Below are 23,322 nucleotides of genomic sequence, written 5' to 3'. Positions count from 1 at the left end.
CAGAAAGTAACGGACCATCAGCCAAGCTTGAACCTTCGTGCGCATGCGTGAGTTTTTTCACATCTGTCGGTTGTGTCATTCGCCTGTGGGCAGGCTTTGAGTGAGCACTGGTCCAGCCCCCTCGTCGGATTTTCATTGTCAGGGAAATGGCTGAGCGACTGCCGCTTTGCTCCATGAAATGTTTTTCAGAAACTGTGTGAGACAGCCAGGTGGAAACCATTTGCAAAATTCAGATGGCTTTCGGTGAAGATTCTATCAGAGTCACACAGATTACAGATTAAGGACGATTACAACCGGATTAAAGACGGCCCACACCGGCAGAGGGCGCGCCGCGCTCCGAGCGGCCATCGACAGGCTGAAACGACCAGATAATTTCCAAAGTGAAGGCTGTGTTGATCCGGCACGTCGTGTGACTACCAGAGAAATCACAGAAAATGTGGACATCAGCACTTTTGCGGCACATTCCACTGTTACAGGAGATTTTGTAATGAAAGACGTGCGGAGGAATTCGCGCGTCGGGACGGAGCCGCTCATGGCGCACAACAAACACCTCCGTGTTGGAAAACATTTGGAAGATTCAGACGGCTTTCGGTGGCTTTTCAGTCGAGCGAGTATCCGAGAAATTGTGTAACAGCTGGACATGCCACAACATGTCCTGTGAGACTTCCAATGAAAATCCGACGAGGGGGCTGGACTAGTGCTCACTCAAAGCCTGCCCACACGCGAATGACGCAACCGACAGGCGTGAAAAAACTTACACATGCGCACGAAGGTTCAAGCTTGGCTGATGCAAGCGCACATGATTCAAATCCATATAATTTTTGAAAAAAGAAAAAGGTCCGTTACTTTTTGGACAGACCTTGTATTTATGTCCAGAGATCAAGGATCCAGTGACCAATTTCATATTTATTTACTTTAAGACTCAAAATGTTGTTGACATTGTAGAAAACTTGTAAAGCCTACTGGCAATACACAGAAAATTCACAGGAGGTGTCGATAAGGGGATTGATAAGGAATCGGATCGATAAGCGGGATCGATAATGATATCGATCTTGATTAAAATCAATACCCATCCTTAATCATTTCACAGCTTACCTGTGGGGCATATGTACTTATAATATTCATCATCGCTCCTACAATGTCCAATTTCACACTCATCACCCTGTCGGACTTTTGCTTAACCTCCAACACATTCTTCACATACTCTTCTCTTAAAATGACCCTAACACCATTTCTCTTCCTATCCTCACCATGATACAACAACCTGAACCCCCTGCCTAAACTCCTGCTCTTGCTTCCCTTACATATAGTCTCTTGCACATACAATATGTCTACCTTTTCTCCATCATATCAGCCAGCTCTCTTAGCAGTCATACTGCCAACATTCAGAGTCCCAACTCTCACTTCCACCCTTCTAGTTTTCCTCTTCTCCCGCTGTCTGTGGACACGTTCTCCATGCAGAGTACAAATAGAAGACTGTGTAACCTTTTGTGGATCGTAGGACTGAAAATACAGTCATGCTTAGAAACCAAAACTGTTATCACGTCCCTGACAAACTATTTGACCACCACTGCATTGGTATTTATGTGGTGTATGCTCCCTTAGTATGTATTTATTGTAGGGCTGCAGCAAACGATTATTTGGATCATCAATGAATCTGATGGGGTTTTGACACGATTAATCGATTAATCGGATTAGCAGGGAATTTTTTAAAAATGTGCCAAGGAAACAATTTTTCTCTCCTTCTATCACTTTATTTAACAATTTGAAAACTTAAAATACTTGAAAATCAACAAATTGTCAAATGTCCCCTGGCTGTTGAAATGTAAAATAATAAAGAATAAAACAGTTTATAATAAAGAACAAAAATATTTTTTTCAAATGACGTTGTGTGGGCCGCTGAAGAGGAGGTACTGCTGGCCCACCACCACCAGAGGGCGCCCTGCTTGGAGTGCGGGCTCCAAGCACGAGAGGGCGCCAGACCCAGAAGAAGTGACAGCTGTCACTCATCCTCTGCACCAGCTATCACTCGTTTATCATCACCACCATAAAAGCCGGAGTGCAACTCCACCTCCCCCGCCGAGAAATCGACTACCAGTACCAAGGTAATTTCTCTGCTGACTAATACGTTGTCTAACATTGTTCTGTGTGCAGTCGCATTCCTGTGAAGACCCAGAAGAGGGACAAACAGGAGCTGCACGAGTGTGTGTGATTTGGAGGTGGAGGTGCTCCCTCCTAACGGTGTCTGGACTGTAAATTACTGAGTGTGCGGACTCACACTCACACATCATATTTCTGCTTTCTGCCAGCAGTACCAGGGTCGACAGTCGAAGACAGAGGCCACCTGGGGACTCGGGACTTGGCGGCTCCGGTGTTCTTCAGACCGTTGGTGGTGGAAGCCGTGTGGGACGCGGCTTCTCTCTCGTCGGGCGTCTTCTATCTTCGAGCCTGCCCACACATCACCTGGTGTTTATTGACTGTGAAAATTACGACACGTTTCGTTGTGTATTATCACAACATTAAATTGTTACCTTTTGGCTTACTCATTGTCCGTTCATTTGCGCCCCCTGTTGTGGGTCCGTGCTACGACACCTTCCCAACAGACATTGCTTTATCAAAGTGCTGAGTTGCCATAAAACAACATTGAAACATATAAATGTTATAAAATATATTGTGAAAAAAGAGGTATTTTTGTTGCTGCAAATGAGCAATTAGCTTAACCAGTTGACCATAAAACCTAAATCAAAAACTGTAGCCTGACTCATTATATGTGCAACATTCTCTGTATAACTTGTAAACTATGGTCATTTCACAATGACCCATGTGACTCATGTCTCTTTCTCTAAAATTGTATTGTAGCATTATTAGTTATTATTGCTATTATTATTGTTGCTATTATTAATATATAACTAAAAATAAATTTAAAAATATAATTTGTAATACATTTGACTCTTTTACGACAACAAATGCTGAGCCATTAATTATTATACAGAAAACAAATGCACAAACTTGCTGAAATGCCAGCAGCTTAATGCTAACTTTAACACTGAAAACACCATAGACATGCTAACGCATTAGCATCGGCGTTAAGATAAAATTAACTGTTTCAGAAGACCATAACAGGTCAGTTTAACATAAAAGAGGTAAATATTCCTCACAGACATATGCTTTTTAGGGTTTTAGTGGGGAAAAATTAAGATAAAGTGAAATAAAACAAATGAAACCAACGAAGCAACAGCTCGAAGCACTCCTTCATTGGTTCAAGATTCAAAGCAAAGCTCGGTTGATTATATGTAAGAAACGAAACATTTGCGGTAAAGCAAAGTTATTTAGCAACTAATCGATGACTAAATTAGTTGACAACTATTTTAATAATCGATTTTACCTCAACTCGATTAGTTGTTTCAACTCTAGTTTATTGGTTATTAAAAACTTGTCATTGTTGACATAGAGGAGTTATTGAGGCATTTAAAACTTTTGTGCATGTGTGCAGGTGACTCTTCTGCGTAGCCGCGGTTCTACATGCTGGCAGGAGAAGACAAAACGAGAAAAACAACTGTTGGTTTTGGTGTGTATCCTGTTCGTTGGTCTCTTCATAGCACTCCTCACTGCATGGATCTTCTACAAACAGAGTGAGTTTTGAAGTTCTCTTCATAATAAACACCATGGTGACTGGCTCTGAATAACATCACCTGTGATCACAAATGAAGTAGACTAACCAGGAGACTGTTATTAAGTTGGCTATGAAATGTTTTCTTTTACAAAAAGGACAAAATCACGTGACAAAAACAAAATTCACTCATGCATACATGTAATTTCCCATTTGTGCTGGTGGATAGGCCTCTAAATGCAGCACCACCACAATTACCAATAAATGGTCTATACAAAGTACAACATAAATATTGATGTACATTGTGAACAACACATAGAGGGAGCAGTCTTTTCGTGAGCGCTACAGGAATATGTCTGAGTACGGGCATCTTTAATTCCCTGTGTTTGTAATAGAGTAGCACTTGGACAGCAAAAATTGTGGGTCAGGGAGTGAATGAGTATGTAATCTCTCATTTGTGGAAAAATGAATTAAAAACAATAAATCCTATCATCTTAACTCAGTAGCAATGAATCATATAATCTTGTACAGTAAGTCACCAGATTAAAAGAAGATATGAAGACAAACCCTTTGGTGAAGTTTGATGCGGCACATAAATCGTAAAAGAAACTTGCTTATATCTAATATTCCATAGGTGTGTCTGCCACCTGCTGGATGGTGAGTGGATGGATTATTATTACAACTTGCATTACAAACAACTGTGGTTGAAGGACATCAAGGCTGTCTGGCAGCTTCTGGTCCTCACTTGTTCATTCTGCTCACAGCGATTGTCATCACTTCAGCATCAGCTAACAAGTTAAGCTAACAACCATGTGGGGAAAAATGATGGTCACTACATGAACCAGTCATAGAAAAACATGTTAAACTGTAAAACTGTTAAATTAAAGAATGAATAGAATGTGTGGTTGGGGATGATTCCATAACTTTTCTTCACAAATTAATGTTAAACTCAAAATTGAATGTTTCGAAACCTTTGCAACAGCCATGTCTCGACACATTGTCCCTCTCAAAAGTAAAACATCGTGCTAAATTTGGACTCAGATGTCACCATCTTCCGCTTGATTTTATCTCTCTGTTGTAGAAACATAATGAATCAAATGTATGAACGCCTATAGTCATTAGAGACTGTATGTGCACTAGTACACATATTGCTTGTCCATCCATCCATTCATTTTCTAAACCCTCTTGTTTCAATTCAGGGGTCATGGGCTGGATGGAACCTACTGCAGTAGTCAGTGGGCATGAGGCGGGGTACACTCTGGACATGCAGCCAGCCTATTGTAGGGATACAATGCTTGTGTTACACTGAATGTAAAAATCTACTTTCAGTTTTTGAACTTGTACATGCTTGAAATGCATTACAATTCATTAGTGTATGTCACATACACCATCAGTCAAAGGTTTGGACACACTTTCCCCATAAAATTGAAGTCACGGTAAATGTCAGAATCACTGTGGTGATTAATTTTCTGATGTGGGGTTGTTAAACATCTCACAATATCCACTCAGTAATACAACCAACATTATAAATCTATGTTAAAACAACACACTAATCTTTAAAAAAATTAATATGTCATGGACATGAACGAGCGAAGCTCTTCAGCATCTCACCATGTCATTAAGGTCCTTTAGACTTTTTTCAGTAAATGCTTCTGGATTGCATTAGCATGGCTAAAAATCTTCAGCTTCTGGAGGGTTTCGAATCCCAGGCCCCCCAGCTACGGCCCTTTCACCAATTTCTTGGATAGTCACACGACAGTCCCACATCACCACAGCGTTCACTTTGGAGTGATCTGGTCATTTCAGCATGTTGATGGCCGACCGGAGCGCGGCGCGCTCTCCACCGTTGTGCGGACGTCTTTAAACCAGTTGTACTGCTCCTTAATCTGTGTGATGCCCATAGGATCGTCTCCAAAAGCCGTCTGGATAATCCGAGTGGTTTCCACCTGGGTGTCGCTCAAGTTCTGGCAAAATTTGATGCAGCGGCACTGCTCCAGTCGTTACGCCATTTTCCTTGCAAAGAAAAAATGACGAGAGACTCCACCCATCCTCACACAAAGGCTGCTTACAAGCAAATGAAATTCATGCATGCGCACGAAGGTTCAAGGTTGGCTCATGCAAGCACACGTGATTCAAATCCATCAGGTTTTTGAAAAAAATAAAAAGGTCCGATACTTTTCTAACAGACCTCGTAATGGCAAAAATCTTCTGCTTCTGGGGAGCTTGACCCACCAACTATGGCCCTCTTATCCCCCTGCCGCTGTAAGCATTTTCTTTACTTGCATTCCCACGTCTGGAAAAAGAGTCCTCTCCATCTCATTTAGGTCCATCACACTTTATTTTCAGCAAATATGCTGGGAGCATAATCATGTCAAAAATCTGCTTCTGGGGGCGAGGCTCCCCAGACTCCCCAACTACTGCCCTCTTAATCGATGCCTTTTTAAGCATTTCCTTAATTTGCATCCTACATCCCTGGAAAAATGTCCTCACCATTGAATTTAGGTCCTTCAAACTTTTTTTCAGTAAATGCTTCTGAGGAGCATATGCATGGCTAAAAATGTAACCCTTACACCCCTCTTAGCCCCCTGACACTTTAAGCATTTTTTTTTATGTTGATGTAAATTCAGATTCTAACTTTTCAGCTACTTCACACTAGGGCTGCACAATATGGCCAAATTAGCTTTCAGGTCTTCTTTTTAAGAAAAACACCCTCTACACTTTTCCATCAGGAAGCTGTATTTTATAATTTTAATTAATTTTATATCAGGTTGTAGAGATTTGCTATCAGTTTTAGTTTAAGGAAGATCATTTTAGACATTAGAAAACGGCTGTTTACTCACCAATATAACTAGGAGTCTGTGGTTCAGACGATGTGTTCAAGTTCAAAACTGGCTCAAACATTTTTCTTCTACTACTAAGGTAGATTCAAACTTTTTTGTGAAACACAGCATCAACTACTGTACAGGATGGACCTAGCAGTCAATGTGTGTCAGCGATTTCAACCAGACTTGTGATGCCATGATATGTTAATTATCCAGGTGGCACCTGGGGTGTCCAATCACATTTCAGGGAAGTCCAGTGCAACCCAGCTACACCCATGCCGTAAGTGTTTCACTGTGGACTCAAAATTTGGCACTTCCTGTTTCAGTGTGAACTTACCACTGAGTTCCTGTGAGATTCCACGAGATCTTGTCTGTCAGTCCAGGAAGTGTCGATCCAGGAAGTATTTGACATTTCCTGTTTCACTGTGGACTCAAAATTTGGCACTTCCTGTTTGGGACTCCTTGTACCATGAGCGAGCTTCATGCCACTGCGCGTCGCTTCGCTTGTAAAATTCTATGATATGACTGAAGTGATAATGCAGTGCAGTTTACTGTGCTTATCCTTCTTCCACATTTTGCCTAATTACATTCAAGTTCAAGTGCAAGGTGTTCAAACCTGAACAAAAGATCCTTTTGGATCCTAAATCCTCAATTACAATTCTAATTTCAATCTTCAGAAATTATACAGAACTCAGATTAGAGTGCTATCCTTTTTCTATTTGCTTATTTTATCTCCAAGAAAAAATATCCAGCTTCTCAATATTTATTTGAACTTTTTAAATATTGTATAGTAGACTTAAACAGCTTTTAAAACACTGCTATGGTTTTACACGCTGTAAGATGAAGTTCCATGTTCTCCCATGTGTTACCTGTTTTAGATTTAGAAAACTGTAAACTATTTTTTAGGGCCTGCCTTGTCTTAGCAGTTAGACAGACGGGTTCAATTCCAGGTGCATCTGCTTCAGGAAATTTGACCGTGTTCATGGACAAGACACTTCATTTCCATCCACCCAGCTGTAAGTGGGTACTGGTGTCCCATCCAGGGGGCCTTGTAGACATTCATTTCATGCTACAGATGGAAAACAAACACCAGTGTCGGTGGGTCCCAGGCCCTATATAGGATTTACTTGCTTCAGTCATTTAGATGCAGGTATTCTGAGTCTGCTTTATAGATTCTACCTATCCGAATTAAAATGCTCAAGAATTTCTCATTACATTTTCCAACCCATTGAAGCCACACCTTGAACAAAGATCCCATTAAACAACTCTACAACTCTCCCTTAAATGTGCTTTTTGAGGGTTTGCCGATTTCCAGTCATACAGAAGAGTCCTTCTGTCTGTTTCCTTAAAGCTACCAAAGGAAACTTAATGCCACTTCCTCCCATTCAGGACCACATGTCAGATCACACTTTAAAATATTAAAAGCAACAAGGATGAATTTTCCTTTGGGTATTAAACTCTTCATTGCTCATATGGACCAATGGCAAAAATATGTATGAGCTGTCTTGTGCCCTAATTTTCAGGGGTTACTTATACAGTCAGTGTAGCACCTCCACTGAAACCGCAGTTAAAGTTCCTTGTTTTAAGTTGCATGTTTTGTCTATACAGGCTTCCTTTGTTGTTACACTAATGAGATGTACATGCTTGAAGGTCATCCATTGTTTTACCTTTCATAGTATCTGCCAAACAGTTAAAGTCACACATAGTGTCTAGAAAACCATGTACTTCTTGTCCATATTATTCTAGATAACATGACACCAACAGTGCGTGCTGCAATGGTTTACAATCCATTGTGAAGCGGTTAGCATGTAAATCTGCAAGACCTCCAAATCTGAGACCATGGGGAACCTGCTAGAAACAGGTGGAAAGCACAGACAGAGTTGGGCTTGCACTGCTATCCTCAGTAAAAGCCTTCCAGGGGTCTTTTTTGTCAGTGGAGGTAAACTGGAATGTGCTGACTGACGGATTGTAGTGGTTTCTCGGAAAACATTCATTGCTTTGAATGTCGAGGTGTCCACCTGAAAGAAGTCCCTGAGATGGACCAAGAACAAGCTGGCTGTATTATTTATCTTATCTGACCAGTCAGTGCCATGTTATCTCAGGTGAACCTCCCTAGATGAAGCTGGGGTCATGGTTAATTAGCTATGACTAAGCCTCTGATAATGCATGGATGGAAGGAAAACAAATTGATCATTAATTTATGAACCTTAGTACTGTATTATTGGAAGTGACATTTCAGCAATAGTAACATAATCAAATGTACAATGGCTTTTACATAAAGGTTTTACATAAAAGTTGAATTCCCTTTAATCAATCAATCAATCAATCAATTTTTTTTTTATATAGCGCCAAATCACAACAAACAGTTGCCCCAAGGCGCTTTATATTGTAAGGCAAGGCCATACAATAATGATGTAAAACCCCAACGGTCAAAACGACCCCCTGTGAGCAAGCACTTGGCTACAGTGGGAAGGAAAAACTCCCTTTTAACAGGAAGAAACCTCCAGCAGAACCAGGCTCAGGGAGGGGCAGTCTTCTGCTGGGACTGGTTGGGGCTGAGGGAGAGAACCAGGAAAAAGACATGCTGTGGAGGGGAGCAGAGATCGATCACTAATGATTAAATGCAGAGTGGTGCATACAGAGCAAAAAGAGAAAGAAACAGTGCATCATGGGAACCCCCCAGCAGTCTACGTCTATAGCAGCATAACTAAGGGATGGTTCAGGGTCACCTGATCCAGCCCTAACTATAAGCTTTAGCGAAAAGGAAAGTTTTAAGCCTAATCTTAAAAGTAGAGAGGGTGTCTGTCTCCCTGATCTGAATTGGGAGCTGGTTCCACAGGAGAGGAGCCTGAAAGCTGAAGGCTCTGCCTCCCATTCTACTCTTACAAACCCTAGGAACTACAAGTAAGCCTGCAGTCTGAGAGCGAAGCGCTCTATTGGGGTGATATGGTACTACGAGGTCCCTAAGATAAGATGGGACCTGATTATTCAAAACCTTATAAGTAAGAAGAAGAATTTTAAATTCTATTCTAGAATTAACAGGAAGCCAATGAAGAGAGGCCAATATGGGTGAGATATGCTCTCTCCTTCTAGTCCCCGTCAGCACTCTAGCTGCAGCATTTTGAATTAACTGAAGGCTTTTTAGGGAACTTTTAGGACAACCTGATAATAATGAATTACAATAGTCCAGCCTAGAGGAAATAAATGCATGAATTAGTTTTTCAGCATCACTCTGAGACAAGACCTTTCTGATTTTAGAGATATTGCGTAAATGCAAAAAAGCAGTCCTACATATTTGTTTAATATGCGCTTTGAATGACATATCCTGATCAAAAATGACTCCAAGATTTCTCACAGTATTACTAGAGGTCAGGGTAATGCCATCCAGAGTAAGGATCTGGTTAGACACCATGTTTCTAAGATTTGTGGGGCCAAGTACAATAACTTCAGTTTTATCTGAGTTTAAAAGCAGGAAATTAGAGGTCATCCATGTCTTTATGTCTGTAAGACAATCCTGCAGTTTAGCTAATTGGTGTGTGTCCTCTGGCTTCATGGATAGATAAAGCTGGGTATCATCTGCGTAACAATGAAAATTTAAGCAATACCGTCTAATAATACTGCCTAAGGGAAGCATGTATAAAGTGAATAAAATTGGTCCTAGCACAGAACCTTGTGGAACTCCATAATTAACTTTAGTCTGTGAAGAAGATTCCCCATTTACATGAACAAATTGTAATCTATTAGACAAATATGATTCAAACCACCGCAGCGCAGTGCCTTTAATACCTATGGCATGCTCTAATCTCTGTAATAAAATTTTATGGTCAACAGTATCAAAAGCAGCACTGAGGTCTAACAGAACAAGCACAGAGATGAGTCCACTGTCCGAGGCCATAAGAAGATCATTTGTAACCTTCACTAATGCTGTTTCTGTACTATGATGAATTCTAAAACCTGACTGAAACTCTTCAAATAGACCATTCCTCTGCAGATGATCAGTTAGCTGTTTTACAACTACCCTTTCAAGAATTTTTGAGAGAAAAGGAAGGTTGGAGATTGGCCTATAATTAGCTAAGATAGCTGGGTCAAGTGATGGCTTTTTAAGTAATGGTTTAATTACTGCCACCTTAAAAGCCTGTGGTACATAGCCAACTAACAAAGATAGATTGATCATATTTAAGATCGAAGCATTAAATAATGGTAGGGCTTCCTTGAGCAGCCTGGTAGGAATGGGGTCTAATAAACATGTTGATGGGTTGGATGAAGTAACTAATGAAAATAACTCAGACAGAACAATCGGAGAGAAAGAGTCTAACCAAATACCGGCATCACTGAAAGCAGCCAAAGATAACGATACGTCTTTGGGATGGTTATGAGTAATTTTTTCTCTAATAGTTAAAATTTTGTTAGCAAAGAAAGTCATGAAGTCATTACTAGTTAAAGTTAATGGAATACTCAGCTCAATAGAGCTCTGACTCTTTGTCAGCCTGGCTACAGTGCTGAAAAGAAACCTGGGGTTGTTCTTATTTTCTTCAATTAGTGATGAGTAGAAAGATGTCCTAGCTTTATGGAGGGCTTTTTTATAGAGCAACAGACTCTTTTTCCAGGCTAAGTGAAGATCTTCTAAATTAGTGAGACGCCATTTCCTCTCCAACTTACGGGTTATCTGCTTTAAGCTACGAGTTTGAGAGTTATACCATGGAGTCAGACACTTCTGATTTAAAGCTCTCTTTTTCAGAGGAGCTACAGCATCCAAAGTTGTCTTCAATGAGGATGTAAAACTATTGACGAGATACTCTATCTCCCTTACAGAGTTTAGGTAGCTACTCTGCACTGTGTTGTTATATGGCATTAGAGAACATAAAGAAGGAATCATATCCTTAAACCTAGTTACAGCGCTTTCTGAAAGACTTGTAGTGTAATGAAACTTATTCCCCACTGCTGGGTAGTCCATCAGAGTAAATGTAAATGTTATTAAAAAATGATCAGACAGAAGGGAGTTTTCAGGGAATACTGTTAAGTCTTCTATTTCCATACCATAAGTCAGAACAAGATCTAAGATATGATTAAAGTGGTGGGTGGACTCATTTACTTTTTGAGCAAAGCCAATAGAGTCTAATAATAGATTAAATGCAGTGTTGAGGCTGTCATTCTCAGCATCTGTGTGGATGTTAAAATCGCCCACTATAATTATCTTATCTGAGCTAAGCACTAAGTCAGACAAAAGGTCTGAAAATTCACAGAGAAACTCACAGTAACGACCAGGTGGACGATAGATAATAACAAATAAAACTGGTTTTTGGGACTTCCAATTTGGATGGACAAGACTAAGAGACAAGCTTTCAAATGAATTAAAGCTCTGTCTGGGTTTTGATTAATTAATAAGCTGGAATGGAAGATTGCTGCTAATCCACCGCCCCGGCCCGTGCTACGAGCGTTCTGACAGTTAGTGTGACTCGGGGGTGTTGACTCATTTAAACTAACATATTCATCCTGCTGTAACCAGGTTTCTGTTAGGCAGAATAAATCAATATGTTGATCAATTATTATATCATTTACCAACAGGGACTTAGAAGAGAGAGACCTAATGTTTAATAGACCACATTTAACTGTTTTAGTCTGTGGTGCAGTTGAAGGTGCTATATTATTTTTTCTTTTTGAATTTTTATGCTTAAATAGATTTTTGCTGGTTATTGGTAGTCTGGGAGCAGGCACCGTCTCTACGGGGATGGGGTAATGAGGGGATGGCAGGGGGAGAGAAGCTGCAGAGAGGTGTGTAAGACTACAACTCTGCTTCCTGGTCCCAACCCTGGATAGTCACGGTTTGGAGGATTTAAGAAAATTAGCCAGATTTCTAGAAATGAGAGCTGCTCCATCCAAAGTGGGATGGATGCCGTCTCTCCTAACAAGACCAGGTTTTCCCCAGAAGCTTTGCCAATTATCTATGAAGCCCACCTCATTTTTTTGGACACCACTCAGACAGCCAGCAATTCAAGGAGAACATGCGGCTAAACATGTCACTTCTTTAAAATGAAAGTGATCCCCATAACTGTGTTTAAACTGTCATCCAAAGATTTGTACCTTAAGATTTTGATTAATTAAATAACACAACAAATTGGCAGTAATTAGCCTGTTAATAAAAATTTTCCTAGCATTAGTTTTTACACTCTGCCATCATATAGATATACAAGATTTTTCCAAAGAAGAGTATTCCTTGCAGGTTATGTTGGATCTTACAAAATAGTTTCCAGATGGTCTGAAAACTCTGATGCATATTTGGATCTTGTGTAATGTAATAACAGAAGATTATTCATTGCTAACCTAAAAGGTTGTAGCAGCATGCTGTTTCCCACCATTATTAGTGTTTCAGATCTCGAAACGTATCTCTGCATTAATGATATTCTTTTCAAATATTTCTTTTCCGATAGGTGAACCAGGCTTGTGCCTAACAGAGCCATGTATTACTGTGGCCAGTGCAGTCATGGGAGCCCTGGACCGATCTGTAGACCCTTGCCAGGATTTTTACAACTTTGCCTGTGGAGGCTGGGTGAAGAGCAACCCCCTGCCTGATGGCAAAGACCGGTGGGGGGCTTTCAGCAGCCTCTGGGAGCACAACACGATTGTAATGAAGCATTTGCTAGGTGAGAGTCCTTGGTCAAGAGCATTTCTTTTTCTTTACCTGCTTTTACTTATTGCATATTTTCACCTGGGTAAAATGTCTCATTTATATGCTTAATTTGACAGAAAACACAACAATGAAAGGTCTGAGTAAGGCTGAAGAAAAGGCTCAGAGATATTATCAGGCCTGCATGAATGAGGCCAAGATAGAAGAACTCGGAGCTCAACCACTACAGGAACTCATCAATCAAGTAGGCATAGTTCCTGACGCACACTTGTCTTCATTTTTATTTAAAGAATGGATTTCTGTGAGTGTTTGACTTTCAGCTGGGGGGATGGGCCCTAACTGGACCCTGGGACAAGCAAAACTTCCAGGAGGTTTTGCGCACTGTGTCGGCAAACTATCGCACCGCGCCGTTCTTCGCAGTGTTTGTCAACACCGACTCCAAAAACTCCAGCACCAATATCATCCAGGTGAGCGGAACAGAGATTGTTATTGGTAAAACTTCTCAAGTATCAGTCTTGTACTGTCCACTTTTTTATCATCTCTATTGCTCACACTAACAGTGAAGAGGTGAGCGCATACAGTGGTATGTAAAAGTTTGGTCACCCCTGATGATTTCTATGATTTTCCTTTAGAAATCATTGGTTGCCTGGATCAGCAATTTCAGTTAAACATATCATATAGCAGATGAACGCACTGATATTTGAGAAGTGAAATGAAGTTTCTAGTATTTACAGAAAGTGTGCAATAATTATTTAACCTCTTAAACCCTAGAGTCCCCAAATTTGGGGACTTGCCCTGTTTTGGAACATTTGAACACTCATAACTAACCAATGCTGACAACAACATACACATATTATACATCAAAATGTGAAGCGAAGTCTCCTCTGCAAAAGTATCCACTTCAATCACATATCAACTAACCACAGCTGAAATGTCAAATAAAGACATAAATTGGAATTCATTTTTTGGGGAAAAAAAAACAAAAAACTCATTTACTCCTACCAAGTATTATTTACTTTCAATTTTTTTGCATTCACAAAATCTCCTAGGAGCTGTCTTTTAGCTGATCCAATCTTTTGCATTTTTGAACTTGTACAAGCTGGGAAATAAATCACAAAGTATGGTTATGCGATTTTGGTGAAATAGGCTCTCGGGCTTAAGGGGTTAAACAAAATTAGGTGCATAAATTTGGGCACCTTGTTATTTTATTGATTTGAATACATTGAGCACTAATTATTGGAACACAAAATTGGTTTGGTAAGCTCATTGACCCTTGACCTCCTTACACGGGTGAATCCAATCATGAGAAAGGGTATTTAAGGTGGCCATTTGCAAATGTTTCTCCTCTTTGCATCTCTTCTAATGAGAGGGAGCCTCTAAACAACTCTCAAATGACCCGAAAACAAAGATTGTTCAACATCATGGTTTAGGGGAAGGATACAAAAAGCTATCTCAGAAATTTCAGCTGTTTCCACAGTAAGGAACATGGTGAGGAAATGGAAGACCACAGGCACAGTACTACTTAAGGCCCAAAGTGGCAGGCCAAGAAAAATCTTAGATAAGCTGAAGTGAAGGATGGTGAGAACAGTCATAGTCAACCCACAGACCTGCTTCAAAGACCTACAACATGATCTTGCCGCAGATAGTGTCTCTGTGCATCGTTCAACTGTACAGCACACTTTGCACAAGGAGATGCTGTAATGCAGAGGAAGCCTTTTCTGCATACATGCCACAAACAGAATCGCTTGAGGTATGCTAAAGCACATTTGGATAAGCCAGCTTCATTTTGGAATAAGGTGCTGTGGACTGATGAAATTAAAATTGAGTTATTTGGGCATAACAAGGGGCGGAAAAAGAACACAGCATTCCAAGAAAAACACTTGCTACCTACAGTAAAATTAGAGGTGGTTCCATCATGCTGTGGGGCTGTATGGCCAGTGCAGGTCCTGGGAATCAATCAATCAATTTTTTTTTAGATAGCACCAAATCACAACAAACAGTTGCCCCAAGGCGCCTTATATTGTAAGGCAAGGCCATACAATAATTATGTAAAACCCCAACGGTCAAAACAACCCCCTGTGAGCAAGCACTTGGCTACAGTGGGAAGGAAAAACTCCCTTTTAACAGGAAGAAACCTCCAGCAGAACCAGGCTCAGGGAGGGGCAGTCTTCTGCTGGGACTGGTTGGGGCTGAGGGAGAGAACCAGCAAAAAGACATGCTGTGGAGGGGAGCAGAGATCGATCACTAATGATTAAATGCAGAGTGGTGCATTCAGAGCAAAAAGAGAAAGAAACACTCAGTGCATTATGGGAACCCCCCAGCAGTCTAAGTCTATAGCAGCATAACTAAGGGATGGTTCAGGGTCACCTGATCCAGCCCTAACTATAAGCTTTAGCAAAAAGGAAAGTTTTAAGCCTAATCTTAAAAGTACAGAGGGTGTCTGTCTCCCTGATCTGAATTGGGAGCTGGTTCCACAGGAGAGGAGCCTGAAAGCTGAAGGCTCTGCCTCCCATTCTACTCTTACAAACCCTAGGAACTACAAGTAAGCCTGCAGTCTGAGAGCGAAGCGCTCTATTGGGGTGATATGGTACTACGAGGTCCCTAAGATAAGATGGGACCTGATTATTCAAAACCTTATAAGTAAGAAGAAGAATTTTAAATTCTATTCTAGAATTAACAGGAAGCCAATGAAGAGAGGCCAATATGGGTGAGATATGCTCTCTCCTTCTAGTCCCCGTTAGTACTCTAGCTGCAGCATTTTGAATTAACTGAAGGCTACTCAGAATCTACTACGGCATTCATGCAGAGGAACAAGTACAATATTCTGGAATGGCCTTCTCAGTCCACAGACCTGAATATTATTGAAAATCTGTGATGTGATTTTAAACGGGCTGTCCATGCTTGGAAACCAACAAACCTGACTGAACCTGAGATGTTTTGTAAAGAAGAATGATCCAGAATACCATCAACCAGAATCCAGACTCTCATTGGAAGCAATAGGAAGCATTTGGAGGCTGTTGTTTCTGCAAAAGGAGGATCTACTAAATATTGATGTATTTTTTTCTGATGGGGTGCCCAAATTTATGCACCTGCCTAATTTTGTGTAAAGAATTATTGCACACTTTCTGTAAATCCTATAAATTTCATTTCACTTCTCAAATATCCCTGTGTTTGTCTGCTATATGATATATTTAACTGAAATTGCTGATCCAAACAACCTATGATTTATAAAGGAAAATCATGGAAATCATCAGGGGTTCCCAAACTTTTACATACCACTGTATGTTCTTGAGGTGACAAAAGTTCCATTGTGCCTACCTGCAAAGATGTCAGTGATGATATAGACAATTCTCATGAGCAAGTGTCTGTTCTTAATATGCATGCCAGCAGTGCAGAAATGCCAATAACAAGTTGCTAGAGTGTTTACATAAGGGATGGACTGAAAGTCACGGGATGATCCTGTTAACTCTAGGTGGATCAGTCCAGCCTTGGACTACCTTCACGGGATTACTACCTCAACAGAACAGCAAACGAAAAGGTACTGTGTGGCAACTTGTTTCCAGCTTTCTACTGGTGGTCAACAGTGAAAATGTGCTTTTAATATTGAAGCTTGAAGATACAAAATTAAGAATTGAGACCTCATGTACGCACAAAAAAATCACATGTATCAAACTGCGCGTACGCATGGATCCAAGCATATTACTTTTGTACATCCCAATCAACATGGAATTGAACGCACATGCAGATGTACCAAACACTTCCCTGTCCGCACCCCTATTTAAATATGCAAATGTTTTTAAATAGGCTCTGGGACATGCGGATTCCTCCCTCTGTCTGGAATGATCATGATAAGAAAAGGAATTTTACCAAATGTGAGCTAAAGATGAAGTGGAGTAAATGAAGTAAATGAAGTGGAGATACGCAGGGATATTTTATTTGGTACCCTTGTCAACCGGAATAAACATGAAACAGAAGCAGCGCACACACACTGAAGTTAACAGGGGTCAAATTAGTACGTTCATGTGCTAGTTTGTGCACGTATTATTCGAGCGGTGCACGTAATTTTATACTGCACTAGCACTGGTGCAAGTAACTTTATCCAAGTTTTATCAACCATAAGCACCAGTAGAATGAACCAATAAAGGAATAAATAAGGGAAAAAAACAGTTTCCAGTGTGTTGTCTTCGTCTTCCCTGCATTTTATGACTCTCACACACGGAGCATGTTACTGTGCTCTGTTTGTTGTGGAAAGCTGACAAATGTCGCCAGCGGCGCTGTCCCTGGGTTCACAACATCCTCATGAAACGTTCCCAATTCGGGGGGTTCACAACATCCTCATGAGACGTTCCCAATTCGGGAGTTTCATTATTTGGTGCAGGAGCTGCAGCAAATAACTGGAGCTGCAGGAGCTGCAGTTTAAGGACCTCCTGTCCCGTTTGCGCGCGCACATGTAAACAAGGAAAAGAAAAAAAACTGGCTGCCGCTGCGATTCCTCGCTCTTTCTCCCCTCAGACTCTGTCATCATTGGGTTATAAACCAGTCACCATTTGTTTTATTATACATCTGTGTAGTTAATAAAATTATCTTCACGGACGATTAGTTTGCGCGCGCACATCAAAAAAAAAAAAACTGGCTGCCACTGCGGTTCCTCGCTCTCTCTTCCCTCAAACTCTGTCATAATTGTGTTATAAACCAGTCACCATTTGTTTTATTATACATCTGTGTAGTTAATAAATAAAATAATCTTCACGGACGATTCGTTCACGCGCATGTGAAAAAAAACTGTCTGCCTCTGCTGCTGCTCTCCCCTCAAACTCTCCCCAGAGAGGAAGAGTCTGCCACATCAGAGGAGCAGTTTTAAGGTTGATATAAGACTGACTTTTGGTTGTGCAAGTAACTTTTTTGGTGCAAGTAACTTTTTTGTTACTAGCACCAGTGCAAGTATGTTAAAATGTATTTTGACCCCTGAGTTAATGAAATTGAGGTGCAACATCAAAACTTTATGCACCCGTTTATTGACAGATTTTTATTGTAGTGTTTCTATCGTTCCTAAGTCAGCAGTCTATGTCCATCTGCATCAAATAACATGCAACATACTGTATTGTTCTTTGCACATGTATTTGTCCATCTTGTTTATTTTTGTAATGTAAAAGTCCTTTTGTTAAGAAACAGCGCATCATGTGGTGTGCACACATGCTGCACTGAGCACCTACCCACTGTTAAACTTTTCCCCCAGGGAAATGCTGTTCCACATACAGGAAAATAAAAAGTGCATATGAAGAGTTCAGATGCAAAACCCAGTATCTCCAAAACCATAAATTTTTAGTTGACGCCAACATGTACTTGGCTGTCAAGAGGACCATCAGTGTGCAAAATATGAAAGAATTTAAACAAACTGTTTTCATGTTATTGATGAAAGTCTGTGCATTTCCACATAGGGTTTCCTTTAAATCTCCTTTTTCAACTGCATTTTTCTCCATTTGAAAAAAAGGACTTACTGGGTTTTGCATCTGAACTCTTCATATATGTTTTTTTTCCTCTTCGAAGGGCATTTAACAGCTGCAAGTTTTACTCCAGTGTGACGTATACTCCAGAAAATACAGCACTTGGACTTATTGGCGGAGATAATGTTATCATCACATGCATGATGGACATAAGGAGCGGGTGCTGTTTTCGTCTTATCTTCATATGCATGGTTAAAGTTACAGTAGTGTTCATAATAATAGTAGTGCTATGTGACTAAAAAGATTAATCCAGATTTTGAGTATATTTCTTATTGTTACATGGGAAACAAGGTACCAGTAGATTCCCACAAATCCAACAAGACCAAGCATTCATGATATGCAAAATCTTGGTTCCAAACCAACAAAATTAATGCCTCGCAGATGTGAAGAAATCATGAAAAACTGTGGTTATACAACTAAATACTAGTTTAGTGATTCACAGGATTGCTAAAAAAGCAGTTTAAACACTAGAAGCACTCAGAGAGTGCAAACCTCCGCCAAGGCCATGGGGTCACTGACGCCATAACATGTACACGCCGTGGAATCATTGAACCTAAAAAAGTCTAACAATGATGTTTGCTCAGTAGTAAAAAAAAAGTTTCATCTGCTGTGACTGGATAGCATGTATCCTTAGCGCTTGGCATCACAGTTTATTGCAACTTGCACCCCTGTTCCCAGAAGCAACTGTCGTCTGAGCACTGGTATTGATATTGCATGTGCTTATAGACAAAAACAAATAAGAGACAAAATTCAATTTATTATTCAACTAAACTGCAAATATATGAATTTTTTAACATTTATGAAACACTTCTCTAAACAAGGCCAAAGGGTCACTGACCCTAAAGAGATTCCCTCCTTGGCACAGTGATCTATTTCTTTTTGTCTCTTTCTGTAAAATTGTATATAATAATCATTACATTATTAATATATATAAAAAAATAAATTTAAGAAATATTACAATTTGAAAACAAATGCACCCGAACATGATGACAGCTGCAACTGCTTAAGCTAACTTTTAACTTTGAAAATGCCATAGACATGCTAACACGTTAGCATTGGGATGCGGATCGTGATCCGGATCACCACTAAAATTTAATCACTTGTTCCTCTTGTCATTTCCAACCACTCCACAAAATTTCATCAAAATCCGTTCAAAACGTTTTGAGTTATCCTGCTGACAGACAGACAAACAAACAAACAAACGCGACTGAAAACATAACCTCCTTGGCGGAGGTAATAATAGTTTTGAGTTTGTTGCGTCAACAGCAGATGCTACTATTATTGTGAACACCCCCTTTTCTACTTTTTTTTACTAATAGCCCAATTTCATAGCCTTAAGAGTGTGCATATCATGAATGCTTGGTCTTGTTGGATTTGTGAGAATCTGCTGAATCTACTGGTACCTTGTTTCCCATGTAACAATAAGAAATATACTCAAAACCTGAATTAATCTTTTTAGTCACATAGCACTACTATTATTCTGAACACTACTGTATATGCAGCTTAGAACGAGTTTGTCAGATACTGTCATTTCCAAATGCTACATCTGTTGGCCACCAAGGCTTAACTGTAATGAGAATAAAATAAATATTTCAGCTCCAGGTTATAAATAATAATAAAAATGTCTGTATTGGGATGAATTTGCATAGTTTAGGATTAGTTTCCTAATTAAATTCCTTGCACAGACCCTCTTCAGTCAACCTCTCTGTGTTGGATTTTCAGTATCTGACAGCATACCTCAACTTCCTGGTGGAGTTAGGAGTTCTTCTGGGTGGCTCAAAGGAGACATCTCAGAGAATCATGGAAGAGATTGTGGACTTTGAAGCCACTCTGGCCAACATTACAGTCCCTCAAGAGGAGAGAAGGGACGAGGAGATCATCTACAACAAGATGGAGGTCAAGGAGCTAGCAGTGAGTCTCTCCTTTTACCGTTTAAATCAGGGGTGGCCAAGTTCAGTCCTCGAGAGCCACCTTCTGTTGGGAAGGTGTCGTAGCACGGACCCACAACAGGGGGCGCAAATGAACGGACAATGAGTAAGCCAAAAGGTAACAATTTAATGTTGTGATAATACACAACGAAATGTGTCGTAATTTTCACAGTCAATAAACACCAGGTGACGTGTGGGCAGGCTCGAAGATAGAAGACGCCCGACGAGAGAGAAGCCGCGTCCCACACGGCTTCCACCACCAACGGTCTGAAGAACACCGGAGCCGCCAAGTCCCGAGTCCCCAGGTGGCCTCTGTCTTCGGCTGTCGACCCTGGTACTGCTGGCAGAAAGCAGAAATATGATGTGTGAGTGTGAGTCCGCACACTCAGTAATTCACAGTCCAGACACCGTTAGGAGGGAGCACCTCCACCTCCAAATCACACACGCTCGTGCAGCTCCTGGTCAACCACTTATCTGGGATGGGGTGTGAGGTGAAGCCGTCACTGTCACACCAAACGCCAATCCTCCAGACAAGGCAACACTTCAGGAAAACGGCTGCAACAGACGTTCAGGTTATACACACAAAGTGTTAGTCAGCAGAGAAATTACCTTGGTACTGGTAGTCGATTTCTCGGCGGGGAGGTGGAGTTGCAGTCCGGCTTATATAGTGGTGTAGATGAGTGACAGCTGGAGTGATGAGTGACAGCTGTCACCTCCTCTGGGTCTGGCGCCCTCTCGTGCTTGGAGCCCGCACTCCAAGCAGGGCGCCCTCTGGTGGTAGTGGGCCAGCAGTACCTCCTCTTCAGCGGCCCACACAACACCTTCCTGACACTCTTAGTTGTCTCCCTGCTCCAACACACCTGAATCCAATGAAAGGCTCATTAAAAGCCTGCTAACGAGTCTTTCATTGGATTCAGGTGTGTTGGAGCAGGGAGACAACTAAGAGTGTCAGGAAGGTGGCTCTCGAGGACCGAACTTGGCCACCCTTGGTTTAAATAAAACACAGTCATCAGCAGTCATGAATAACGTGTCCTCACCTCAGTCAGGAGTCAGACACTGTTTCTGTCAAATTTTATAGAAGTGTTCAGCTCTTCAGAACATTGACACTGAGCCTATTACTTTCATATTATGTGAAAATATAAATGTTGTGTTTCACGGTGTGGGTTTGTGTTTGAGTTGTGTGTATTTTTTTCTTTTTGGCAGACTCTGGCCCCTGCAGTAGAGTGGATGTCTTACCTCACAGCTGTGTTTGCTCCTGTGCCACTCAATGATTCAGAGCCTGTGGTTGTTTACGCCAAAGAATATCTCCAGCAGGTTTCAGACCTCATTGTCAGCACCAACAAAAGGTGAGAAATTTTTAGTTATTCTTACAGTAGTGTTCAGAATAATAGTAGTGCTATGTGACTAAAAAGATTAATCCAGGTTTTGAGTATATTTCTTATTGTTACATGGGAAACAACGTACCAGTAGATTCAGTAGATTCTCACAAATCCAACAAGCGCAAGCATTCATGATATGCACACTCTTAAGGCTATGAAATTGGGCTATTAGTAAAAAAAAAAGTAGAAAAGGGGATGTTCACAGTAATAGTAGTGTGGCATTCAGTCAGTGAGTTTGTCAATTTTGTGGAACAAACAGGTGTGAATCAGGTGTCCCCTATTTAAGCATGAAGCCACACTGCTATTACTGTGAACATCCCCTTTTCTACTTTTTTTTTACTAATAGCCCAATTTCATAGCCTTAAGAGTGTGCATATCATGAATGCTTGGTCTTGTTGGATTTGTGAGAATCTACTGAATCTACTGGTACCTTGTTTCCCATGTAACAATAAGAAATATACTCAAAACCTGGATTAATCTTTTTAGTCACATAGCACTACTATTATTCTGAACACTACTGTATATTCCAGTTTGATATGCAGTAACAGTGAAGATGTGCAGTACTTTACCTGCCGTTTCTGATGGTAACCTTTTTTCCTTTGCAGCCTCCTCAACAACTACATGATAATGAAGGTGGTGAGGACGATGGTGTCAATTTTGGACCAGAGGTTCCAGGATGCTGAGCAGCGCTTCTTTGAGATCATGTATGGAACCAAAAAGGTGAGTGATGGAGGTTCATACAATTTATAGTGACTGTTTGAGAGAACAGCGCATGTGCATCATGTTGGCAGACGTTTAGTTTGTAATTTTTGTTAATTTCCTGATGGAAAAACTAAAAAAAAAAAAGAAAAAAAAAAGGTGTGTAGCTGGTATTTCTGGACTTGTTTTCTTTGGACAGTGGCATGGTTTTTGTAAATTCGCTTCCGTACACCACCACAATGGCGTTTACTTGAAGCAAGTGATTTATTCTTAGTGTTTTGCCTCACAGCCAAAAGGTTCTGGGATCACGTCCCGCCTGAATGAGGTCAGGGAAATCCAAGACATAATTAATGACTTGGAAATGTTCATGTAACCAACCACTGACTTGTCTAAAGAAAGCTGTCTGTAAAAATGATGATTTGTATAAACAGTAATACCTGCTGTTTGCAAAATTACTTATGGGCTGAAATAAAAGTGGCTGGAATTCATCCGCTACAACCACATCCTGATGTTGTTTCTTTTCAACTCCATTGTGAAGGCCTACAGAGGTGATATTACAAAATTTTGACAGTGTTGAAATACTTATCTGGGAATCAGCTGGGAAACAATTGCACTAAAATCTGAATGGAGGTTTGAACTGCAGCAGCCCAGATCTCTTTCTTTTCTTTCACAGGAGATAAACTAAAAAAAAAAAAAATCAATCAAAGAATGCATTGCAAATACCTGATAAAACATTTTTGCTCAGCTTTGTACAT

General features: G+C 40.6%; 1 protein-coding gene across 1 annotated transcript in view; it reads left to right on the top strand.

Annotated features, from left to right (window-relative positions):
- The window catches only part of ece1 (endothelin converting enzyme 1), a 49,746-nt gene that overhangs the window by 10,964 nt on the left and 15,460 nt on the right, over positions 1-23,322 (top strand). The window contains 8 exon segments of the mRNA XM_034165859.1: positions 3,494-3,632; positions 12,861-13,073; positions 13,177-13,301; positions 13,378-13,524; positions 16,530-16,595; positions 20,284-20,472; positions 21,693-21,835; positions 22,474-22,588. Of these exon segments, the coding sequence (XP_034021750.1) occupies positions 3,494-3,632; positions 12,861-13,073; positions 13,177-13,301; positions 13,378-13,524; positions 16,530-16,595; positions 20,284-20,472; positions 21,693-21,835; positions 22,474-22,588 (1,137 nt within the window).

The sequence above is a fragment of the Thalassophryne amazonica genome, chromosome 3 (genome assembly GCF_902500255.1).
Source record: "Thalassophryne amazonica chromosome 3, fThaAma1.1, whole genome shotgun sequence".
In the NCBI taxonomy this organism is placed as follows: domain Eukaryota; kingdom Metazoa; phylum Chordata; class Actinopteri; order Batrachoidiformes; family Batrachoididae; genus Thalassophryne; species Thalassophryne amazonica.
The sequence above is the reverse complement of the archived record's forward strand: the minus strand, read 5'-3'. Positions and strand labels throughout refer to the sequence as shown.